General features: G+C 37.5%; 1 protein-coding gene across 1 annotated transcript in view; it reads right to left on the minus strand.

The window, feature by feature from the left end:
- The window catches only part of TMEM231 (transmembrane protein 231), a 77,411-nt gene extending 51,867 nt beyond the window's left edge, over positions 1-25,544 (minus strand). The window contains exons 1-3 of the mRNA XM_053699522.1: positions 25,421-25,544; positions 24,905-25,074; positions 24,301-24,467 (exon numbers count right to left, since the gene is read on the minus strand). Coding sequence (XP_053555497.1) covers positions 24,301-24,467; positions 24,905-25,043 — 306 coding nt within the window. The 5' untranslated portion in view covers positions 25,044-25,074; positions 25,421-25,544. The remainder of the gene's footprint in view (positions 1-24,300; positions 24,468-24,904; positions 25,075-25,420) is intronic.
- Between the last annotated feature and the right edge of the window lie 954 nt (positions 25,545-26,498).

Below are 26,498 nucleotides of genomic sequence, written 5' to 3' on the forward strand. Positions count from 1 at the left end.
ACATTGATCTGTAAAGGAAGGCAGAAGATGAATCCCTGCTACCGAATTTACAAAGAGCCCATGAGAAGATTTCCTGTGAGGCAGTACTCCCTTCACTTCCCTGTGACAAGCACCGGGCTTCAAAATGTTCTGAAGCACCTTTCACTGAAGAAATCAAGCACATCATGCTTCAGCCACCTCCTAAGGAGGCAAAGTTTAAAACTGAGGTATGTGTGAGGTGGGAGGGGTATTTATAGGCTTTTGGAGTTTGGGAAACTTTGCCTCCTCCTGGTAGGAATGTATATCCCATACGTAACAGCTTGTGGACTCTTGCCACCTATATACAAGAAAAAAATTTATTAACAATAAAATACATGGGAAATAGCAAAAATCTATAAAACAAAATGTGTGGCGGTTAGTAGAACAAGTTACTTCTGCTTTCAAAAGGAACCTAAATTATAGACATAACTGTCCTTAAAGGCACTACTTAAAGGTCAAAAATAAAATGTGCATACCAGCATTTCAATTTGAAATAGAAGCCTTTTTGTAATATACCTTTATCTCTTTAAGACAGACCAAGTCAAATAACGCCTTAGGATTTTATAAATGGCCAGCACAGCTCAGACCATAAACAGCTTGATAACCCAGTCCATGACAGAGTTGTTCCAAAACACATCACCAAGTTTAATTAGGAGCTACAGGAAATTTAAGTTTGGTTTTATAATAAAAAGGTATTTTTTTAATACATTCTGTGATGTGTGACTAAAAGGTTTGCTTAAATCAAGTTTTCCCATAGAGGCACACCTTTTAGACCCAACAAATCTCTCTCTGTGGAGCGCCTGGCTAATGTAATAAGACTTTTGCAGCACTTGATGTAATAATATATATATATATATATATATATACACACACACACATATACACACATTTCACCATAATCACTAAGTTGTATTGGATCGGATTCTGTGATTGTTAAAAGTATTGTCATAAACACCACTGACAAAACAGAGGTGTATATAGATCTATATGTATATACTGTATGTACTGAAACATCTACTGAATATGGAATCAGAGACGAGACCAGACAAACGTGCAAACGTGATACTTCAGAGTTTTTTTCTGAAATATTTTGTGGCTTCTTAAAGGGGCATGAAACCCCAATTTTTTCTTTCATGATTTAGAAAAAGCATGTAATTTTAAACAACTTTCTAATTTATTTATATTGTCTAATTTACTTAATTCTCTTGATAACCTTTGCTGAAAAGCAAATCTAGATAGGCTCAGTAGCTGCTGATTGGTGGCTTTAGCACAGATGCCTTGTGTGATTGGCTCACATATGTGCATCGCTATTTCTTCAACAAAGGATTTGTAAAGAATGAAGCAAATTAGATAATAGAAGTAAATTGTAATGTTGCTTAAAATTGTATTCTTTACCTGAATCATGAAAGAAAGAAAAAATGGGTTTAGTGTCCCTTTAAATCGCTACTTGATAATGCCTCCAATCCGACAAAGGTTTCTATGGAGAACAGTATATATACACTGCAAGTTCGAAATTAGCAATATGACAAAAGAATTAGACCTAGTTTAAAGTGAATGTAAATTTTGATGCTAAAGTGCCTGGTTTTTAAAAATTTGATTAAAAACAGGGGCACTTTAATTCATCAAAATTTACATTTCAATCGTGTTGTGAAAAAAAAAAAAAAAAAAACTTACCTTTTAATCTTGACAGCAGCTCCAGCTTCCTCCACTCATCGCAAAGCCTCTTCCTGGTTCTAAAATGAGGAATCCAGCTTCCTCCAATCACGCCATTGAATCAGACACTGATTCCCCCAGGGGGGAAGCCGTGATTGGAGGATGACCTATCCATTTCTGACATCAGAAATGGCTTGCGACGACTGGAGGAAGCTGGAGCTGCTGTCAAGTTTAAAAGGTATGGGGTTTTTTCACAAGTGAAATGTAAAAATTTTGATGAATTAAAAGTGCCCCTGGCTTTAATAAAATTTTTAAAAACTGGGCACTTTAGCATCAAAAGTTACATTCACTTTAAAGATGTACACCTATCTTGACTGTTTTTAAGAATGTGGACACTAATTCCTGTTAAACACACAAAAAGCTTTAACAAGACAAAGGGGGCAATTTATCAAGCTGAGGCGGACAGGGGCGCGTATGAATTCCCCTGGCGGAATTTAGCATTGCACACGAGCGCTATTTTGCACTCGCGTGCAATCCCACACCATGACGGCACAGCCTATCAGGTGCGGGCAGGAGCTGTCAATCTCCCCGGTCGGACTAGACCGCGGAGATTGTTTTTCGCCACTTTAGAAGTGGCAAAATGTTAGGAGAGCAGCGAGCTGATGACCGCCGCTTGTTAAATATGGAGCGCAGGTTTTCTTGTGAGAACCTGCAGCCGTAAGAGCTCAAAGGCTGGCGAAAGCCTTTGATAAATTGACCCGAAAAGGATACAAAAGCTTTAACAAGAGAACATGGAGAATGTGAAAGTACAGAGTGCTGACACCACGAGAAAAAAGGGCGATTGACATTTAAAGAAGAAAATGGTAATTGTCTAAACTACAGCAATTAAAGGGACATAAACAGCACAAAATTGTATATGTTAGCAACAGTACAATAATAAAATACCCTAACTATTTAATTAACCACTGCAAAGGGGTTAAACACATTGGTAAAATCAGTCCCAGAGCAGCAATCCACTACTGCGATGTGTCTGAACACATCTGGTGAGTCAATGACAAGAGACAATATTGTGTAGCCACTAATCAGCAGCTATCTCCTAGAAGTGCATTGCTGCTGCTGAGGATATGTACATATGCTTTTAAACAAAGTATACTAGGAATACAAAGTCAATTTGATAATAGAAGTATATTGACAAGTTGCTTAACCCCTTAGTGACCAGACCATTTTTCAATGTTCTTATCCTTAAAGGACCAGGGTTAGTTTTACATTTCTGCTTTGTTTGTGTTTAGCTGTAATTTTCCTCTTACTCATTTACTGTACTCACACATATTATATACCATTTGTCTCGCCATTAAATGGACTTTCTAAAGATACCATTATTTTCATCATATCTTATAATGTACTATAAAAAAAATTTTATAAAATATGATGGGGAAAAAAAAACATCTACAACCACCAAAAAACACCCATCCTAAATAGTTTCTAAATTTTGTCTTGAGTTTAAAACTACCCAATGTTTACATGTTCTTTGTTTTTTTTTTCAAGTTATAGGGCAATAAGTACAAGTAGCACTTTGCTATTTCCAAACCATTTTTTTTTCTTCAAAATTATAATAGTTACATTGGAACACTGATATATTTCAGGAATCCCTGAATATCCCTTGACATGTATATATTTTTTTTAGTAGACAACCCAAATTATTGATCTAGGCCCATTTTGATATATTTCATGCCACCATTTCACCGCCAAATGCAATCAAATAAAAAAATTGTTCACTTTTTCACTAACTTTTTCACAAACTTTAGCTTTCTCACTGAAATTATTTACAAACAGCTTGTGCAATTATGGCACAAATGGTTGTAAATGCTTCTCTGGGATCCCCTTTGTTCAGAAATAGCAGATATATATGGCTTTGGCATTGCATTTTGGTAATTAGAAGGCAGCTAAATGCTGCTGCGCACCCCACTTGTATTATGCCCAGTTAAGGAGTTAGGTATCTTGTAGGGTTAATATTAGCTTTAGTGTAGAGATTAGCCTTCCACCTGACACATCTCACCCCCTGATCCCTCCCTGACCCCCCTCAAATAGCTCTCTTCCCTCCCCCACCTCACAATTGTCACCGCCATCTTAAGTATTGGCAGAAAGTCTGCCAGTATAAAAAACTAAATTTATGCTTACCTGATAAATTGATTTCTTCTATGGTAAGACGAGTCCATGGATTCACACTTTACTTGTGGGATATTATCCTTCCCTACAGGAAGTGGAAAAGAGCACCACAGCAGAGCTGTCTATATAGCTCCTCCCTTAGCTCCACCCCCCAGTCATTCGACCGAATGTGAACATGCGCGAAACATGTCAGATGGTTTGAGCTGTTCCTGTTATCTACTACCTTGCAAATAAACTCTATCTGCACTGGCTACCTGTCTGGATTTGTTCTTTTTTTTGTTGCATTCGACTGAAGGTACAGGAAGAAAAAGGAGAAACTACAAGGTGCAGAGATGACTGAGTTTAAATCAAAAAAATTTAATCTGTCTTAAAATGACAGGGCGGGCCGTGGACTCGTCTTACCATAGAAGAAATCAATTTATCAGGTAAGCATACATTTAGTTTTCTTCTATAAAGGTAAGACGAGTCCACGGATTCATCCTTTACTTGTGGGATACAATACCAAAGCTACAGGACACGGATGAACGGGAGGGACAAGACAGATGGTTAAACAGAAGGCACCACTGATTGAAGAACTTTTCTCCCAAAAACAGCCTCCGAAGAAGCAAAGGTATCAAATTTGTAAAATTTGGAAAAGGTATGAAGCGAAGACCAAGTCGCAGCCTTACAAATCTGTTCAACAGAAGCATCATTTTTAAAAGCCCATGTGGAAGCCACCGCTCTAGTAGAGTGAGCTGTAATTCTTTCAGGAGGCTGCTGTCCAGCAGTCTCGTAAGCCAAACGGATGATGCTTTTTAGCCAAAAGGCAAGAGAGGTAGCCGTAGCTTTTTGACCTCTACGTTTTCCAGAATAGACAACAAACAAAGAAGATGTTTGACGAAAATCTTTGGTCGCTTGCAAGTAAAACTTTAAAGCACGAACCACGTCCAAGTTGTGCAATCGACGCTCCTTCTTAGAGGAAGGATTAGGACACAGAGAAGGAACAACAATTTTCTGATTAATATTCTTATTAGTAACAACCTTAGGAAGGAATCCAGGTTTGGTACGCAAAACCACCTTATCAGCATGGAAAACAAGATAAGGCGAGTCGCATTGCAATGCAGATAGTTCAGAAACTCTTCGAGCCGAAGAGATAGCAACTAAAAACAGAACTTTCCAAGATAGAAGCTTAATATCTATGGAATGCATAGGTTCAAACGGAACCCCATGAAGAACCTTAAGAACTAAATTCAAACTCCATGGCGGAGCAACAGGTTTAAACACAGGCTTGATTCTAACTAAAGCCTGACAGAACGACTGAACGTCTGGAACATCTGCCAGACGTTTGTGCAGTAGAATTGATAAAGCAGATATCTGTCCCTTTAAGGAAGTAGCTGATAGGACAAAATCCTAGGAATCCTGATCTTACTCCATGAGTAGCCTTTGGATTCGCACCAATAAAGATATTTACGCCATATCTTATGATAAATTTTCCTGGTGACAGGCTTTCGAGCCTGAATCAAGGTATCTATGACCGACTGTTCCTTCAACAAAGGATAAGCAGATAATGAAGTAATTTTGATAATAGAAGGAAATTGAAAAGTTGTTTAAAATGTTATGTTCTATCCAAATCATGAAAAAAATGTTTGTTTTTGGTTTCCTGTCCCTTTAATGCCATCCAGTTGGCAAAATGTGCTGTGAAGTTTACTGTCCAATTTGCTTCTTCCAAAATTCAGATAGACCATATAATTGTGAAAAAGTGTCCAATTTACTTTTGATATAAAACTTCATTCTCTTAGAATCCTTTGTTGAAAGTCATACCTAAGTGGGCTAAGGAGCACTATATGACAGCAGTTTTGCAAGAATGCTTTTAATAATGTTACACATTGTGCAAGTGTTGTTTGCCATCTAGTGCTCAAAAGCATTCTTGCAAAACTGCTGCCATATAGGTCTCCCTACACATGCATGCTGCCTTCCTAGGTATTTTTTAAACAATAAAGTAAATTTAAAGGGTCATTAAACCCCAATTTTTTCTTTCATGATTCAGATAGAGAATACAATTTTAAACAACATTCCAATTTACTTCTATTACCTCATTTGCTGCAATCTTTAGATATCGTTCGTTAAAGAAATATCAATGCATATTGGTGAGCCAATCACATGAGGCATCTATAGGCAGCCACCTATCAGAAGCTACTGAGCCTATCTAGATATGCTTTTCTGGAAAGAATATCAAGAGAATGAAGCAAATTAGATAAAAGAAGTAAATTAGAAAGTTGTTTAAAATGGAATTCTCGCTCTGAATCATGAAATAAAAAAAATTGGATTTAATGTCCCTTTAATAGAATTAAAATGGATATTTCTTAAAATTACCTCCTCCATTTGAACCACAAAAGAAAAAAAATGGGTTTTCATGTTAAAGGGACAAGAAGGTCATAATTAAAGTGATGGTCAATTTTACACTATTGCTCATTACAATTCGAATCCACATGTATTTTTAATCAAAATCGCATATATTAACTGTACCTAATGTTATTTCAAAATATATATATACTTATTTTATGTGCTTACTCGTTACGATCATTGCTCCTCCCCATGACTAACTTCCTTGAATTTGCTTCCTCCCGGCGACAGATCTACCCGCCCGTCCCCACGTCACTGCCCTGGCATTACAGCCTTCATTACGCTGTACACGCATGCGTTAGAAATCTGTATTCAATACATTGACAGAGGTTAGGATGCGATTCCAGAGCTAGGGCATGCGCAGATTTGATTAAGCGTGTATTGACTTAGAGCTGATTCCCCGAGTGGCCTGTACTGTCATTGGAGAATACAAACACGTGACCGCTGAAAAAACAATGGCGGACGATCGACGGGAGGAGGATGGATATTAGTAAGGTAGGAAAATAATATAAGATATCGCACAAAGTATAATGAATATTGCGAAATGATGAATGAAAGTCACATTATTTTTGTAGTTCTATTAGGATCGCACGATGTAGTTAGTCATACTTGACCATCACTTTAAACAATCGTGGTTCAGATAAAGCATGTCATTTTAGCAGACTATTCAATTTACTTCAATTACCAAATTAACTTTGTTCTCTTGGTATGATTTGTTGAAAAGCATACTTAGGTAGGCTCAAGAGCAGCAATGCACTACAGTGAGCTAGTTGGTGATTGGTGGCTGTACATATATGCCTCTTTTCATTGGTTCACCTAGGTCCCAGTAGTGCATTCATGTCCTGAATATAAGGGGGGAAAACACGCAGTTATATACAAGTAACAGTGCAGTAATAAAATGCACTAACACTGAGCATTTGTATTGACAAAATGTCAGCAGTCAGGGAATCACAGGATTTAAAATGTTATTTCTTCTTCATACATTTTTGGATGATTCTACTTATACTGTATATCTATAAGTGAATCCCTTCTCTCTCTTTAAAAACTGCATTAGATACAGGACTGGGGAAATGTTACAAGCTACAGCTTCTGAAACTCTGATTCTTATTCTGTTTTGGGAGTCACCTCCTGCTGCCTTTCTGCCTCCTCCCAAATTTACCACAGTCAACCTTGACTAAAGTGCACCGTTCCCAGCATTCAGGGGTGCATGTGACTCTTGTCAATGCTTATGAAAACCTAAATCTTAAACACAGGGAATGTGGAGAATGTGGATGGACAAGATATGAGATTATAGATGAACCATAGTAAAAGGGGCTCTAACCACCTTATTATTACAAGTCTCACTATAGAATAGCATATCAGCTTAGTCAAAACATTTTTAAAACAAATAAACTGTTCACTGCTGCAATTGCTTTTCAGTATCCAACCCCTCCCCCTTACCATTTGCTCTATTTGGAGGTGACAATATGTGATTAAAGGGATACTAAACCAAAATTTGGGTTTAGTATCCCTTTAAGTCTGCTGACAACAAGGCTAATCACTGTCAGTTTGTTCGTATAAAGTACATCGTTTTGGAGTGGTTCAATGCTAAAGCTAATTAGAGACAGCTATGTAGCAGGGCTCGCCTTTAGAAGTCAGCAGGGTGCATTTCACATTCTGAGAATGAGAAAATCCACAATTCCATATATTACAAAGTTTTTTTAACCTTTTAAAGCCGTTATGCCGTTCCATTCCGTCATAATTAGACTGGGCTTTAAAGCCGTTATGACGGAATGGAACGTCATAACTAACGGCTGTCCTGAAGCCTTCTGTGCTTCAGGGATTTAATCGCGGTCTGGAGGGCGTTCCTAGGATTGTAGGGACGCCCCCCAGATGCGATCCAATAATTGAAATCTCGCGATCGTATGCACGATCGCGTAGTTTCAATTTGTCTACATCGGAACAGTTGTTCCGATGTAGGCACTTTAACCCTGTCACGAAAGGGTTAACACATAACTAAACCATTTATTTACATTTCAAAAGATGTTTACTGTCTCTTTAATAGGGTATGATCACGCCAAATATCATTACCTAATAACTTATAGAGTTAAATAAATTATTATATTTTCTTACTCCACTTTCAGATAATTTCACTTATTTACTAATTAATTCAACATGTAGACTTGTAACTACTATAATACATCTTGGGTTATTGCATGTCAAGAATAATATACAGGCAAACCTTGTTTTATTGTGACTCACAGATATTGCTCTTTTTACAAATTGTAGGTTTGTGGCAACTTTGTGTCGAGCAAGTCTATCTGCTCCATTTTTACTACATATATAACACAGAAATACACATGTATACACACACATTATATATATATATATATATATATATATATATATATATATATATATATATATATATATATATACACATACATACAGGTAGCCCTCAGTTTACGCCGGGGTTAGGTTCCAGAAGGAATGGTTGCAAATCGAAACCGTTGTAAATTGAAACCCAGTTTATAATGTAAGCCAATGGGAAGTGAGGGAGATAGGTTCCAGGCCCCTCTCAAAATTGTCATAAGTAACACCTAATACATTATTTTTAAAGCTTTGAAATGAAGACGTTAAATGCTAGACAGCATTATAAACCTAATAAAATAATCACACAACACAGAATATATAATTAAACTAAGTTAAATGAACAAAAACATTTGCTAAACAGCATTATACACCTAATAAAATAATCCCACAACACAGACTTCACTTGCATTTTTCTGCAAACAGTTCTTTCTATGCATTCCAATCTGGACTGAGTTATAGACAGGAAGATCTTGTTCCATTGAAATCTGCTTGATAGCTCAGGTCTGGTTAAACTGATTAATTTCAGCTTGCTTGACTTTGCTGCAACACAAGCGGACAGCTCCACCTACTGGCTATTTTTTAAAAATGCACTGCTTCTCAATGCTTTTCAATAGCAGTCACATGACTGGAAAAAAAGGTTGTTATTCTGAAACGGTGTAAATTGAACCGTTGTAAAACGAGGGCCATCTGGTATATATATATATATATATATATATATATATATATATATATATATATATATATATATATATATATATATATATATATATATATATATATATATATATATATATATATATATATATACACACACATACATAAATACATACATACATACACACACACATATATACATACCACCAGCAATAAGATTTATGATTCACTAAATGCTCAGATATTGTTTTTTTTATTGCACACCTAATATACTACAGTATAGTGTAAACATAACTTTAATATGCACTGGGAAACAAAAAAAATGTGTGACTCACTTTATTGCTATATTTGCTTTATTGTGGTGGTCTGAAACCGAACCCACAATATCTCTGAGGTACACCTGTACTTACTGCTTGGGTTAATAAATGAAACCGCTTCAAAGAGATTTCAAATTAAAAAATGTGTTCTGAGCAAATAAACAGTGCAGAATTTGAGTTTACTTGTTCCAGCTTCATGCCAGAAAACAAACATAAAAAAAATAAAAGAAAAAACACATTGTTAACTAGCAAATGTAATTAAAATGTTTTTGCATCTCCCTTCATACTGTCTGAAAACAAATGTAGACATTAAATAATGAAGATAATGTTATTTCCCAGATTTAAAATAGTTTAAAAGAAAATTGTATTGTAAATATTTTCTAACCTTATTTGATCCTAAATAATCCATTTTACTTGTTGGGGTGTATTAAATGTTTTTGTTTTACTCCTTTACCTTTATTTTGTTATTTGAAACTGCTGTTTGGCTATTGAAAAAACTGCAACATATAATACAATTTTCAATACTGCAGTATTGGCTATTGAAAAACTATGTACACAAGAGGCGGCAGCAGAAATCTGCCTCCCAGTGCGGAGATGAGACAGCCCATTTAAAAGGGTGTTTCTGCAGAAAAATGTAATATTGAGAACTCTTCACCTCACCTGTATACCCAAATACATTATCCTTTTAAGGGACATTGTTAGCTAATTATATAAAACATCCGATGATATGCAAAATGGTACAATTTTTATCAAAGATAACAGGAGAAATCTTGGTAGTAATATAATCTTATAATGCAGCTACATATTAAAACTGCCAAGCTGCATTTCTGGGTAAGACTTTACCCATAGGAATAAAGAAATTGTGGCTAAATGTTTTATAAAAAGCCTACTTTACTTGATCCTAAAACAAAACAAAAAAACTAAATCTAACTTGTATTGATGTCCTCGGGTTACCACAACGATAAGTCTGCACTCTCTTAAATTGTGTTACAATTACTGTTGAAAAATATGTTTAGCTGCACAGAATCAAAAAGCGCATTGCGACTCCAAAGGTGACTTTCTGTTTAACCCATTTGCAGGCATTAAGCACATAGAAATCTTAAAGAAAAAGTGCAATAATAAATTAAAGTATTTTTTTATGTCCCTGTAAAGGTAGAGTAAACACCTTGAAATTATAACATAAAGGGCGCTCCACTGAGTAATACCAGTGCACGCAAGTGTGCACTGGTATTACAAGTTGACAGCAATGTGAACGTGAGCTCGCATTCGCATTGCTGGGAAGCATTGCACTCATCAGAAAGCACTTCCATAGGCTCCAATGGGAGCCTTGTTCTGTTGCCGTCATACATGGCATCAGAACTAGCACAGCGAACGTGGTAAGTAGCACAGCGATGGCAGCATATTGTAAATATATATGTACTGTGTATGACTATATACACATATATTTGTGTTAATATGTGTAAGCATATACATACATATTTACAGGGAACAAACTGTTCCCATAGACCGTAATATAAAGCCACTTTTCAGTGGCGTTTCTTTTCTAACATCCCACACCTGCCGATATTAGCCCCCAAAACTGCTAAGTGCAGTTTTCTTTTTTTTGTTTACTTTTTTTCGTTTACATTACAATTTTTTAAAAGTAACAAAGAAAACACTTGATTTTAGGAGCATTTGGGGCACATTTATAAAATTAACCAGAGATCTGACTTGTAATGGCTGGTTATTTTTATTGCGCCCACAAAACGGGCAAATTTGCCTGTTTGCGGGAGCGCGATAAATGTTTAATTACAATAAATAAAACAACTTTGTAATATGCTTTTGTTTTTTACTTGCCTTCTTTTCATGTAATTTAACTTAGAAAATTGTGAATTTTTTTAATTCTCAGATTCTTGTACCTGCTACTTATTGGTCCCTAATCTAATTAGCTGCAGCAGAGGATATCACACAATGAACTGCAAAACGATATAGCTTTTGCTTACACAATGGCTAGCTGCATCAACTCCCCTAGCGAAATATAGCTACAAATAGAGAAAGTGTTGAATAGAGTGTGGCTAATAAAAATAGTAGCATACACAGTTAATTTGTGTACACTTGTCTTGCTATAGAAGAACATGTCAGCTAACATAAATGTCTAGTAATTATGTGTATACGGTCCCATTAAAGGGAAACTAAACCCAAATTTTTTTCTTTAGTGATTGAGATAGAGCGTGCAATTTTAAGCAACTTTCTAATTTACTCCTATTATCAATTTGTCTTTGTTCTCTTGGTACCTTTATTTGAAAAAGCAGGAATGAACGCTTAGGAGCCGGCCCACTTTTGGTTCAACACTCTGTGGATAGTGCTTGCTGATTAGTGGCTACAAATAAAGATACAAAAAGATCAAAGAAAAAAATAAAATGATAACCATTCAGCAGCTAATTCCCAGTAGTGCTTTTCTCCTCCAGAGCCTACCTATGTATTCTTTTCAACAAAGGAAATCAAGTGAACGAAACAAATAAGATAATAGAAGTAAATTGGGAAGTGGTTTAGAATTGTATGTCCTATCCAAATCACGAAAGACAAAAAATGTTTTTTTTTTATATCACTTTGAGTGAATTGACTAGATAAACAGGGAGTCAGATTTGCTCCTGCCCAGAACTACAGAATGAAACGTAAGTTTAAAAATGTTTCCACTCTTATCACACTGGGGGCTGGGACTACATTAAGAAATTCTAAGTGCTAATTTTGCAAGATGACAAGTTGTTTCCTTTTTTTTTTTTTTTTACACAATCTGTTTATTTCTTTCAAGTAATTTGCAAGAGTCCATTAGCTAGTGACGTATGGGATATACAATCCTACCAGGAGGGGCAAAGTTTCCCAAACCTCAAAATGCCTATAAATACACCCCTCACCACACTCACAATTCAGTTTTATAAACTTTGCCTCCTATGGAGGTGGTGAATTAAGTTTGTGCTAAGATTTCTACATTGGTATGCGCTTCTCAGCATTTTGAAGCCTCCCTTTTCAGATCGACGATATACTCTCATATTCCATTACCTCTACTGATAACCGTTTCAGTACTTGTTTGGCTATCTGCTTTATGTGGATGGGTGTCTTTTGGCAAGTATATTTTCATGGGTGTCTTTTGGCAAGTATATTTTCATTACGACACTCAAAGCTATGGTTTGGCACTTTATGTATTTATATAAAGTTCTAAATATATGTTTTGTACTTATATTTGCCATGAGTCAGGTTTTCAGTATATTTCCTTTTGCAGACGGTCAGTTTCATATCTGGGAAATGCTTTTTTTTTTTTAGGAAAAATGTATTTCTTACCTGGGTTATAGTCTCTTTTTCAAATTGACTGTCTTTTAAATTCGTGGGCAGTATTAGGCTTGCGAGGGCGCAAAATGTCAAAGTTTATTGCGTCATTCTTGGAGCAAGATTTTTTTGGTATGAAGTTACGTTCGTTAACGCAAATTCGTCATTTCCGGCGTCTTACTCGACGCCGCGTCCTTCACAAGGTTGCATCATCTGTGACGCCAGTGTGTCATTTCCAGACGTTTTTGGAGCCAAAAAATATTTTTCTGTTTGTTGTGCGTCATACTTGGCGCCAAATATTTTTCATTTTTTAGGACCCCATTCCTATATGTCTCTTGCCTTTTTCTCTATCAGAGGGCTATGCTGTTTGCTTTTTTTCCCATTCCTGAAACTGCCATATAAGGAAATTGATAAATTTTGCTTTATATGTTGTTTTTTTCTCTTACATTTGCAAGATCTCTCAATCTGATCCTGTCTCAGAAATCACTGTTGGAACCCTGCTGCATGATAACAGTTCTACCAAAGCTCAGTGCATTTGTTGAAAACTTGTGGAGGCTGTGGGGCCTATTTATCAAGCCGTCAACCTCAAATACGCTGAAATTCCGCAGCGTATTTGTGGCGAGGCTGATTCGCCTTAGTTATCAAGCCCTTGATACCGGCAAAAGTAGAATTTAGTGACGTAAGCTTTGATCCGCCGGACTCAGTCCGACACAGATCGATTCTTACGTCATTCCAGATGTTCCGCACACAAGTGCGGCACAATCTGACTACTTTTGCTAGTTATCAAAAAACTAGCAGGTACGCTCTGCACTTTTCCGGCCCAGCGTACCTGGTTTTCAATCCGCCGCCCTGGAGGCGGCGGATCCCATAGGAATCAATGGGAGTCTGACCATAGCAAAAGTTCATGTTCGCTGCTGCCAGACATCCCATTCATTCCTATGGGAGATGTCTACACCTTTTTACTCACCCACAACTTTTTTGAGTTCAATGGCCTTTTCTTTCTCCAGATATGTGGCACGGCCATGGGGGCCAAGTTTGCCCCCTCCTACGCCAACCTATTCATGGGTTGGTGGGAGGAGGACCACATATTTGGAGAAAGAAACCCACACCGAAAGGATATAATATTTTACAAAAGGTTTATTGATGACCTTCTCTTTGTGTGGAAGGGGGGTCTATCCAGTATCCCCGGGTTCGTTGAATATCTCAATAACAATGACAAAGGGATAGAATTCACCTTTGAGGTTGGGGAGACAAACATCAATTACCTTGATGTGACTCTAATTGGAAAGACAGGCGAAAAAGTGATGTCCACTATCTACAGGAAGCCCATTATGGGCAATACTCTACTACACGCCAGGAGCTGTCACCCTCAGAACCTCTTCAAAGCAGTGGCGAAAGGTCAATTTATGAGGGTAAAAAGAAACTGCAGCCTCCCAAGAGATTTTGAGAGAGAGAGTGGTGCATTGGCTAAAAGGTTGAAAGATAGGGGTTATCCGCATACAACAATAAAGAACGCCCAAGAGTCAGTTAGGAACCTGGATAGAGACAACTTACTCACATTGAAATCCAAAGAGTGTAGAGAAAGTAAAGCCTTCAGACAAGGACTGACATTTCTTACAGATTATTCAGTAGAATATCCAAGGATCTGCAACATCATCAGAGGGCACTTTAAAATGCTCTCTGCAGATGATGATCTAACAAATATATCCAGCTTGGGTTGTCAGTTCTCTTACAGGAGAAATAAAACCATTGGGAACTCAGTAGCGCCCACTAGGGTCAAAACAAGCCAATCAGGGGGGTCAGCATGGCTAGTGATAAAAGGCATGCACAGGTGCAATTACAGAGATTGTGTGGCCTGTGAGAAAGTTGAATGTGGGGAATCATTTCAGTCCACCGTCACAGGCCAACAATTTGAAATAAAAACATGCATCACGTGCAGGTCCAAGTATGTAATATACTTGTTACCTGCATTCTGTGCAAGGTCCAATATGTAGGGTTAACAACACGTGAGATCAGATCACGGATCAGGGAGCATCTCTCTACCATCAGAGCAGGAAAATCAAGTACACCACTAGTGCAGCATTTTGCACTCGAACACTCAAAAAGCACAGAGAGTTTTAGGTGGAAGGCCATAGAACATGTACCATTGCCATCTAGAGGTGGGGATAGGGAGAAAGCCCTAGGTAGACAGGAGGTGTTCTGGATCTTCAAATTGAAGACCAGAACACCTTCAGGATTGAACTCAGCCTATGATTTGATAAATTATTGGTACTGAGAGGGACTGTTAGAGTCCCAACACTATTGATACTATTGGTACTGAGTGGGGCGTAAGAGGTCCAACATTTCTTAGATTACATACCTTCAGGGGTGTATACAATGGAGCCTTTAGCGAAGCATTAGACAGTTTACAAATATTTATTTCTAATTACTACTATGAACAAATTGAGTATAGTTAGAGTGTATTTAACTCATCTACCCAGTAAAGGGAAAAAAAAGAGTAATCCTGGTTTATTAGGTGCACATATATAACATATGGTTTACGCTAAACATGAGACAGGAGTTTGTTTCAATGTATTTATTATGTTTATTATTATTTTTACCACTCCGTGGTCCCAGACATATGTGCATTTCTGGTTTATATATCTAATGAATTTGGCATAATTTGTTTTGTTTCATCTCTTTGACAAGATTTAAAACTATTTGGATTGCATAAAGTATTAATAACAATCTGGCACAAGGAGTAACAGTGGGGTTAAACTGCACTCGCAGCTGTCAATTACCAATAGCTCTGGATTGGCTCAACAGATTGTCCAATGGGAGGAAGGTTAGCCCTAGAAAAAGGGCGCTTGTTTTTAAGTTTTATTCAGCTAAGACTACGGCAACACTGCCGAAACGCGTCAGCTGTTCATTCACTTTCACATCCCATTGAACAATCAGCTGCTGTCAGCATTTTTGGAGCACATTTCATCATTCATTTTTTGAAGCACATTTCATTTGTTATTTGTTGTTGTTTTTCGAGTGCTTTTACTACAGCGTTAATGGCGAATAAAACGCTGAACACATCCACTGGTGCTCCTGTCTTTCTTTGTTTATTTTGAACTATCGGATCCCTACGGAGAGCACAGTTGAGGTATTGCGCCTCCTCCCCTCCCCCTCCCGTGTATTGGATGGCACACTCACCGGGTGATGATGTCACAGATCGCTGACCAATAGGAGGAGCCGCACGCGTCTGAGGAGGGCGGGGGTTCAAGTTGGTTGTTATCGGCGGAATCAAGGAGCTCAATCTTGGGCTAAGGTGAAGGAAACCGGCACACGGACACAGATTGCGGACGACCGCTAATCAAGATACAGCCCGCAGACCAACAACAGGAGAGAACCCCTCCCTAGGACCGGACGCGGTAAGTCGACCAACACATAGCTCTATCTTAGTGTGGGACTTTTTGTTTGCTAGATGTCTACACCTAACACCCTAACATGTACCCCGAGTCTAAACACCCCTAATCTGTCCCCCCCCCCTACACTGCCGCAACTAAATAAATTTATTACCCCCTAAACCACCACTCCCGGAGCCCACCGCCACTCTAATAAACTGATTAACTCCTAAACCGCCGCTCCCGGAGCCCACAGCAAGCTATACTAAATATGTTAACCCCTAAACCGCCGCTCCCGGAGCCCACAGCAAGCTATACTAAATATGTTAACCTCTAAACCGCCGTTCCCGGTCCCCGCCGCAACTATAATATATGTATTAACCCCTAAACCGCCGCTCCCAGACCCCGCCGCCACCTACTTAATACCTATTAACCCCTACCCTGTCCCCCCTATACTGTCGCCACCTATAATAAATGTATTAACCCCTATACTGCCCCCCACTACACCGCCGCCACTGTAATAAAATTAATAACCCCTAAACCTAAGTCTAACCCTAACCCTAACACCCCCCTAACTTAAATATTAATTAAATAAATCTAAATAATATTTCTCTTATTAAATAAATTAATCCTATTTAAAACTAAATACCTTTAAAATAAACCCTAATATAGCTACAATATAAATAATAATTATATTGTAGCTATCTTAGGATTTATATTTATTTTACAGGCAACTTTCAATTTATTTTAACTAGGTACAATAGCTATTAAATAGTTATTAACTATTTAATAGCTACCTAGCTAAAATAAAGAGAAATTTACCTGTAAAATAAAAACTAACCTAAGTTACAATTACACCTAACACTACACTATACTTTAATAAATTATTTCTATTTAAAACTAAATACTTACCTGTAAAATAAACCCTAAGAAAGCTACAATATAATTAATAATTACATTGTAGCTATTTTAGGATTTATATTTATTTTACAGGTAACTTGGTATTTATTTTAGCTAGTTAGAATAGTTATTACATAGTTATTAACTATTTAATAACTACCTAGCTAAAAGAAATACAAAATTACCTGTAAAATAAATCCTAACCTAAGTTACAATTAAACCTAACACTACACTATCATTAAATTAATTAAATAAATTACCTACAAATAATTACAATTAAATACAATTACATAAACTAACTAAAGTACAAAAAATAAAAAAAGCTAAGTTACAAAAAATAAAAAAAATAAGTTACAAACATTTAAAACATATTACAACAATTTTAAGCTACTTACACCTAATCTAAGCCCCCTAATAAAATAACAAGCCCCCCCCCCCCAAATAAAAAAATGCCCTACCCTATTCTAAATTAAAAAAGTTCAAAGCTCTTTTACCTTACCAGCCCTTAAAAGGGCCTTTTGCGGGGCATGGCCGAAAGAATTCAGCTCTTTTGCCTGTAAAAGAAAAATACAACCCCCCCCCCCCAACATTAAAACCCACCACCCACATACCCCTAATCTAACCCAAACCCCCTTAAAAAACCTAACACTACCCCCTTGAAGATCATCCTACCTTGAGTCGTCTTCAGCCAGCCGACCATCGATGGAACCAAAGATGAGATCCGGAGCGGCAGAAGTCATCATCCAAGGGGCGCTGAAGAAATCTTCCATCCGATGAAGTCATCATCCAGGCAGCGCTGAAGAATTCTTCCATCCGGGCGATGTCATCTTCCAAGCGGCGTCTTCAATCTTCATCCATCCGGTTAGTTTTTATTTTACAGGTAAATTTCTCTTTATTTTAGCTAGGTAGCTATTAAATAGTTAATAACTATTTAATAGCTATTGTACCTAGTTAAAATAAATTGAAAGTTGCCTGTAAAATAAAAATAAATCCTAAAATAGCTACAATATAATTATTATTTATATTGTAGCTATATTAGGGTTTATTTTAAAGGTAAGTATTTAGTTTTAAATAAGATTAATTTAGTTAATAAGAGAAATATTATTTAGATTTATTTAATTAATATTTAAGTTAGGGGGGTGTTAGGGTTAGTGTTAGACTTAGGTTTAGGGGTTAATAATTTTATTACAGTGGCGGCGGTGTAGGGGGGGCAGGATAGGGGTTAATAAATGTATTATAGGTGGCGACGGTGTAGGGGGGCAGATTAGGGGTTAATAAGTTTAATATAGGTTGCGGCGGGGTCCGGGAGCGGCGGTTTAGGGGTTAAACTATTTATTTAGTTGCGGCGAGGTCTGGGATCCGCAGGATATGGGTTAATAAATTTATTATAGGTGGCGACGGTATAGGGGGGCAGGATAGGGGTTACTAGGTATAATGTAGGTGGCGGCGGTGTCCGGGAGCGGCGGTTTAGGGGTTAATACATTTATAAGAGTTGCGGCAGGGTCTAGGAGTGGTGGTTTAGGGGTTAATAACTTTATTGAGTTGCGGGGGGCTCCGGGGGCGCCGATATAGGGGGTAGAACAGTGTAGTATAGTGTGAGTGCTTAGTGACAGGCTAGCAATAAAGCTGTAAAAAAACGAAGAGCAGCGAGATCGGATGAGTGATAACTCTCACAGTCCGCTGCTCATCGCCCCGTACTTGGTGCGCGGCTTTTTGACAGCTTTATTGATAACTTAGGCGAAATTTTGCAGGTCCGCAGCGGCGATAGTAGACGAGCTTAGGCGGGCGTATTGAACCGGCGAAGGCAGGTAAAGTAGACGGCTTGATAAATAGGCCCCTATATCTCCTGCTGTGGTTTGTAATAGTTGTCATGATAAACTTTTACATGCAGAGAATGTATCCATCAGTAGTAGTTCATTACCTGTTGCTGTTCCCTCAACATCTAATGCACAAGATATTCCTGTAAATTTGAAAGAATTTATTTCCGATTCCATTCAGAAGGCTTTGTCTGCTATCCCGCCTTCTAATAAACGTAAAAGGTCTTTTAAAACTTCTCATAAAGTTGATGAAATTTCAAATGACCGCCAACATGCTGAATTATCCTTCTCTGATGGGGATCTATCTGGTTCAGAAGATCCTGCCTCAGATATTGACACTGACAAATCATCTTATTTGTTTAAAATGGAGTATATCCGTTCTTTGTTAAAAGAAGTGTTGATTACATTGGATATGGAGGAAACTAGTCCTCTCGATATTAAAACTAGTAAACGTTTAAATTCTGTTTATAAACCTCCTGTGGTTATTCCAGAGGTTTTTCCATTTCCTGATGCTATTTATGATATGATTTCTAAGGAATCGAATAGGCCTGGTACTTCTTTTATTCCTTCTTCAAGGTTTAAAAAATTGTATCCTTTGCCAGCAGTTACATAGAGTTTTGGGAAAAGATCCCCAAAGTTGATGGGGCTATCTCTACTCTTGCTTAACGTACTACTATTCCTACGGACAATAATACTTCTTTTAAAGATCCTTTAGACAGGAAACTTGAATCTTATCTAAGGAAAGCCTATTTATATTCAGGTCATCTTCTCAGGCCTGCAATTTATTTGGCTGATGTTGCAGCTGCTTCAACTTTTTGGTTGGAAACTTTAGCGCAACAAGTATTGGCTCATGATTTGTCTAGCATTGTTATCTTGATTCAACATGCTAATAATTTTATTTGTGATGCCATTTTTTATATCATCAAAATTGATGGCTTAAATCTAGGAATGCTGACATGACTTCTAAGTCCAGATTGCTATCTCTTTCTTTCCAAGGTAATAAGTTATTTGGTTCTCAGTTGGATTCAATAATTTCAACTGTCACTGGGGGGAAGAGAGTTTTTTTGCCTCAGGATAAAAGACCCAAGGGTAAATCTAAAGCTTCTAACCATTTTCATTCCTTTCGATTAAATAAGGAACAGAAACCTAATCCCTCCCCCAAGGAATCTGCTTCCAATTGGAAACCTTCCTCGAATTGGAATAAATCCAAGCCATTTAAGAAATCAAAGCCAGCCCCCAAGTCCGCATGAAGGTGCGGCCCTCATTCCAGCTCAGCTGGTAGGGGGCAGATTAAGATTTTTCAAAGATGTTTGGACCAATTTGGTCCAAAAATCAATGGATTCAGAGTATTGTCTCTCAGGGATACAGAATAGGATTCAGAGTAAGACCGCGTGTGAGAAGATTTTTTCTCTCACACATCCCTGCAAACCCAGTAAAGGCTCAGGCTTTCTTGAAGTGTGTTTTAGATCTGGAGTTATCAGGGGTAATCATGCCAGTTCCGTTTCAGGAACAGGGTCTGGGGTTTTATCCAAATCTATTCATTGTCCCAAAGAAAGAAAATTCATTCAGACCAGTTTTGGATCTAAAAATTTTGAATCGATATGTAAGAGTACCAACTTTCAAAATGGTGACTATAAGGACTATTCTGCCTTTTGTTCAGCAAGGGCATTATATTTCCACAATAGACTTACAGGATGCATATCTTCATATTCCGATTCATCCAGATCACTATCAGTTCCTGAGATTCTCTTTTCTAGACAAGCGTTAGCAATTTGTTGCTCTTCCTTTTGGCCTAGCGACAGCTCCAAGAATCTTTTCAAAGGTTCTCGGTGCCCTACTCTCTAAAATCAGAGAGCGGGGTATTTCGGTTTTTCCTTATTTGGACGATATCTTGGTACTTGCTCAGTCTTTAAGGTCTGCAAAATCTCACACGAATCAACTAGTGTTTCTTCAAAAACATGGTTGGAGGATCAATTTACCAAAAAGTTATTTGATTCCTCAGACAAGGGTAACCTTTTAGGTTTCCAGACAGATTCAGTGTCCATGACTTTGTCTCTAATGGGCAAGAGAAGTTTAGTTGCAGCCTGTCGAAACCTTCAGTCTCAGTCATTCCCTTCAGTAGCTATGTGCATGGAAGTTTTAGGTCTCATGACTGCAGCATCGGACGCAATCCCCTTTGCTCGTTTTCATATGAGACCTCTCCAGCTTTGAATGCTGAACCAATGGTTCAGGGATTATACAAGGATATCACAATTAATATCCTTAAATCCCAATGTTCGACTATCTCTGACTTGGTGGTTAGATCACCATCGTATTGTTCTAGGGGCCTCTTTTGTTCGTCCAACCTGGACTGTGATCACATCAGATGCGAGTCTTTCAGGTTGGGGAGCTGTTTGGGGATATCTGACAGCACAAGGGGTGTGGAAATCTCAAAAGGCGAGATTACCAATAAATATTTTGGAACTCTGTGCGATTCTCAGGGCTCTTCAGTTTTGGCCTCTATTGAAGAGAGAACTGTTCATTTGTTTTCAGACAGACAATATCACAACTGTGGCATATGTCAATCATCAGGGTGGGACTCGCAGTCCTCAAGCTATGAAAGAAGTATCTCGGATACTTGTTTGGGCAGAATCCAGCTCCTGCCTAATTTCTGCAGTTCATATCCCAGGTATAGACAATTGGGAAGTGGATTATCTCAGTCGTCAGACTTCACATCCGGGAGAGTGGTCTCTCCACCCAGATGTGTTTTCTCAAATTGTTCAGATGTGGGGCCTTCCAGAAATAGATCTGATGGCATCTCATCTAAACAAGAAACTTCCCAGGTACCTGTCCAGGTATCCTCAGGCGGAAGCAGTGGATGTGTTGAAACTTCCTTGGTGTTATCAACCTGCTTATATTTTCCCGCCTCTAGTTCTTCTTCCAAGAGTGATCTCCAAAATTATCATGGAACAATCGTTTGTGTTGCTGGTGGCTCCAGCATGGCCTCACAGGTTTTGGTATGCAGATCTTGTTCGGATGTCCAGTTGCCAACCTTGGCCACTTCCATTAAGACCGAACCTTGTGTCTCAAGGTCCGTTTTTTCCATCAGGATCTCAAATCATTAAATTTGAAGGTATGGAAATTGAACGTCTAGAACTTAGTCATAGAGATTTCTCTGATTCAGTAATACTATGTTACAGGCTCGTAAATCTGTTTCTAGAAAGATTATCGAAATTGAAAGACTTACATTTCATGGTGTTCCTCTCATAAATTCTCTTGGCATTCTTTTAGAATGCCTAGAATTTTACAGTTTCTTCAGGATGGTTTGGATAAAGGTTTGTCTGCAAGTTCCTTGAAAGGACAAATCTCTGCTCTTTCTGTTTTATTCCACAGAAAAATTGCTAAACTTCCTGATATTCACTGTTTTGTACAGGCTTTGGTTCGTATCAAGCCTTTCATTAAATCAATCTCTCCTCCTTGGAGTCTTAATTTGGTTTTGAAGGCTTTACAGGCTCCTCCGGTTGAGCCTATGCATTCTTTGGATATTACACTACTTTCTTGGAAAGTGTTGTTCCTTTTGGCCATCTCTTCTGCTAGAAGAGTTTCTGAATTATCTGCTCTCTCTTGTGAATCTGATTTTCTGATTTTTCATCAGGATAAGGCAGTTTTGAGGACTTCATTTAAATTCCTACCTAAGGTTGTGAATTCGAACAACATTAATAGAGACATTGTTGTCCCTTCTTTGTGTCCTTATCCTAAGAATTCTTTGGAGAGATCTTTACATTCTTTGGATGTGGTGAGAGCTCTGAAATATTATGTTGAAGCTACTAAGGATTTCAGGAAGACTTCTAGTCTATTTGTTATCTTTTCCTGGTTCCAGGAAAGGTCAGAAGGCTTCTGCCATTTCTTTGGCATCGTGGTTAAAGCTTTTGATTCATCAAGTTTATTTGGAGTCGGGTAAAGTCCCGCCTCAGAGAATTACAGCTCATTCTACTAGATCAGTTTCCACTTCTTGGGCTTTTAAGAATGAAGCTTCAGTTGATCAGATTTGCAAAGCAGCAACTTGGTCTTCTTTGCATACATTTACAAAATTCTACCATTTTGATGTATTTGCTTCTTCGGAAGCAGTTTTTGGTAGAAAAGTTCTTCAGGCAGCTGTTTCAGTTTGATTCCTCTGCTTATGATTTAAGTTTTTCCATTTATTTATGAGAATAAACTTATATTTGGGTTGTGGATTAATTGTTTTCAGCGAAATGGCTGTTTTTATTTTATCCCTCCCTCTCTAGTGACTTTTGCGTGGAGTTCCACTTCTTGGGTATTGCTATCCCATACGTCACTAGCTCATGGACTCTTGCCATTTACATGAAAGAAAACATAATTTATGTAAGAACTTACCTGATAAATTCATTTCTTTCATATTGGCAAGAGTCCATGAGGCCCACCCCTTTTTTATGGTGGTTATGTTTTTTTTGTATAAAGCACAATTATTTCCAAATTCCTTTGTTGATGCTTTTTACTCCTTTCTTTATCACCCCACTACTTGACTATTCGTTAAACTGAATTGTGGGTGTGGTGAGGGGTGTGTTTATAGGCATTTTTGTGTTTGGGAAACTTTACGTCACTAGCTCATGGACTCTTACCAATATGAAAGAAATGAGTTTATCAGGTAAGTTCTTACATAAATTATGTTTTTTAAGTTTACTTTGATTCAACATATGTATTGTTAACAAAAGAGCACTGTTTAATGTCACTGTTCAAGATTCAGATAGCGCATTCAATTTTAAGTAACTATCGTGACATGCACACTTTGTTATAGGATAGCATGATAGCACAAGGTTTGGACTAGGACACTGATAAGAGGGGTGGAGCAAGCTACACTTGGAAATACTAAAGTGTAAGTAATATTCCAGATTTTTTGGAAATTTTATTAAAGTTCTTAAAAGCTTTTTTTTGACAATTTTTTTCACACACTCTTTTACCTCAGTTGACCATTTTATAATATGCACATAACTCAAAATGTTTTATGGCACTTTAAATAACTTTTCAATGTACTTCTATTATCTAATTTGCTTTATTCTCTTGGTATCCTTTGCTGGAAAGTATACCTAGGTAAGCTTAGGTGAAGCAAAGCACTACTGGGAGATAGCAACTGATTGGTGGCTAAACATATATACCTCTCGTGACTGATGCTCAGCTAGCTACCAGTACTGCATTGCTGCTCCTTCAATAAAGGATACCAAGATAAAGAAGCAAATTTGATCAAATAAGTAAATTGGAAAGTTGTTTAAAATTGTATGATATGTGTTACAAAAAAGTAGACTTCATGTCCCTTTAAAAAGAATGGGATCCTAATGGGAGTTTAATTTTATTTTTTATAAAAGAACCTACCGACACCAGAGGTATTCTCAGTCTGTCTCCAACTAGGTTGTTAAATTGTTGAAAAGTGCTCCAAGCCACATAACTCCCTCTTGAGCTATTCAGAGCTATTAGCAAAACCTCATACTTGAAACGAACATTTGGTTGTTCTTCATAAGTACTTTGTTTCAGCCAAAAACCTACAACACACAAACAAAAATAACAATCAAATTGTATTTAATAATTTCATGTACAAAACTTAAAGGGATAGGAAATTCAAAATGAAACCTGGATGATTCAGATAGTGCATGCAATTTTCATACACTTTTAAAATAACTTCTATTTTCAAATGTGCTTCAAGCTCTTGGTATCCCTTGCTGAAAGACAATACGCACATATCCTACACAAGCCAGCTGCTGATTGGTGCCTGCACATATTTGTCTCTTGTGATTGGCTAACTAAATGTGTTCAACTAACTGCTAGTAGTGCAATGCTGTTCCTTCAGCAAAGGATAACAAGATCATGAAACAAATTTGATAATAGAAGTAAATTGGAAAGTTGTTTAGAATTGTTTGTTCTATGCAAATCGTGAAAGTAAATGTTGGGGTTACCTGTCCCTTTAATAGTAAAATCTCACCTTGACTGCGAAATGCAACTAGTAATGGTGGAATGTAGGTTAACGCTAGGACTATTAGCAGGAACACTGTGGCCTTGGAGCAGATGCCAGCTCTGTACCTCTGAAGCGCTGGGTGAGCGTAGACTTCATACATTGTCATTGTCACTTTGTTTTACCACAAGTGCTGAGAGCTACAAATGAGTGAGAACATAATATTATTAAACATACACCAATGTTTTACACAATGCTGTAATCTAAAGAATAGTTCATAATATGATACTAAAACTATTACTTGCACATGTTTGTAGAAAGAGGTCAAGAGGCAATATGTGTTGTGTAATTGTGTTACATTTGGGGGATGTCAGGATTGTAACAAAAAGCAAGGTTGCTGTAATTTTAGAGAGGAGAGGACATGGTAAGTGTTTGTTATCAGGCTACAGAGTAAATATGTAAAATATTCTGCAATGCATGTGCCCTGCTAGGTTTAGTTATTAGAAACAGTAAGAGTTTAGTGGTATACTCTACACGTGACGTCACCTAATTCCCAGTAATGCACCGGGCGCGGTCACGCTATAATTCCCGGTTACTCTCTTTCTTGCTCAAAGCTCGGGCTGTGCAATCTCTGACACTCCGCGAGCGGTTGGCGTTCTCTCCATAGTTGTGGCTGCTATAGCAACCGACGCCATTACCCGGAAGCATATAAGGTCCTGAGCGGAAGCAATTGCTTTATCGATTATTTATTTATTCTGTGTGACAGAACGATGCAATACATTAATTAAAAAAAAAATGAACTTGTGCAATGTGCGTAATCCTGGTTCATCTTGCATTGCTGGGTGAATCATAGATTTCTGTTACTAGACATATTTTTTATAGCGTATATTAGTTACAGTAATGTAAGCTTTCTAACGATATTATGTTTGAAATAGAAGTTTGAGATAGCTGACTGACAAGAAAAAAAACCAATACATTCTTGATTACAGGATGCAACATTTGCAACTAGTGAAATATTAAACAGTAAATAATAAAAGCAAAGATTAGCATTAGTTTCATATGTATTTTTTCAAATAAATTGTTTAACCCCTAGAGAAAAACTTGCCAAAAATAGCATCAAATTGTTAGCATTTTTGCTATCACTCCATTTAAACAGAAATAAAGTCTTGTTTTTTTTATTTATCTGTCAAAACTATATACACTATATATTTTTTTTTTAAGTAGACAACCCAAGGTATTGACCTAGGCCCGTTGTGGTATATTTCCTGCCCCTATTTCACAGGCAAATGCGATCAAATAAAAAAAAAATGTATATTTTTTCCACAAACTTTGGGTTTCTTACTGAAATTATTTACATACTGTATGGCATACATGGTTGTAAAAGTTTCTCATCCTTTTGTTCAGAAAAAGCAGACATATATGGCTTTGCCCTTGCTTTTTGGTAATTAGAAGGCTGCTAATTGCAGCTGTGTACCACACCTATTATTCACGGCAAGTGAAGGGGTTAATTAGGTGGCTTAAAGCAGAGATAGGCAAGGTGTCCGTACACGGACACTTGTGTCCGTGACTAGCCCTTGCAGTGTCCGCCACAACCTTAGTATATCTTTTCTTTCTGATTAAATAA

This window comes from Bombina bombina, chromosome 1, assembly GCF_027579735.1.
Source record: "Bombina bombina isolate aBomBom1 chromosome 1, aBomBom1.pri, whole genome shotgun sequence".
Taxonomy (NCBI): Eukaryota; Metazoa; Chordata; class Amphibia; order Anura; family Bombinatoridae; genus Bombina; species Bombina bombina.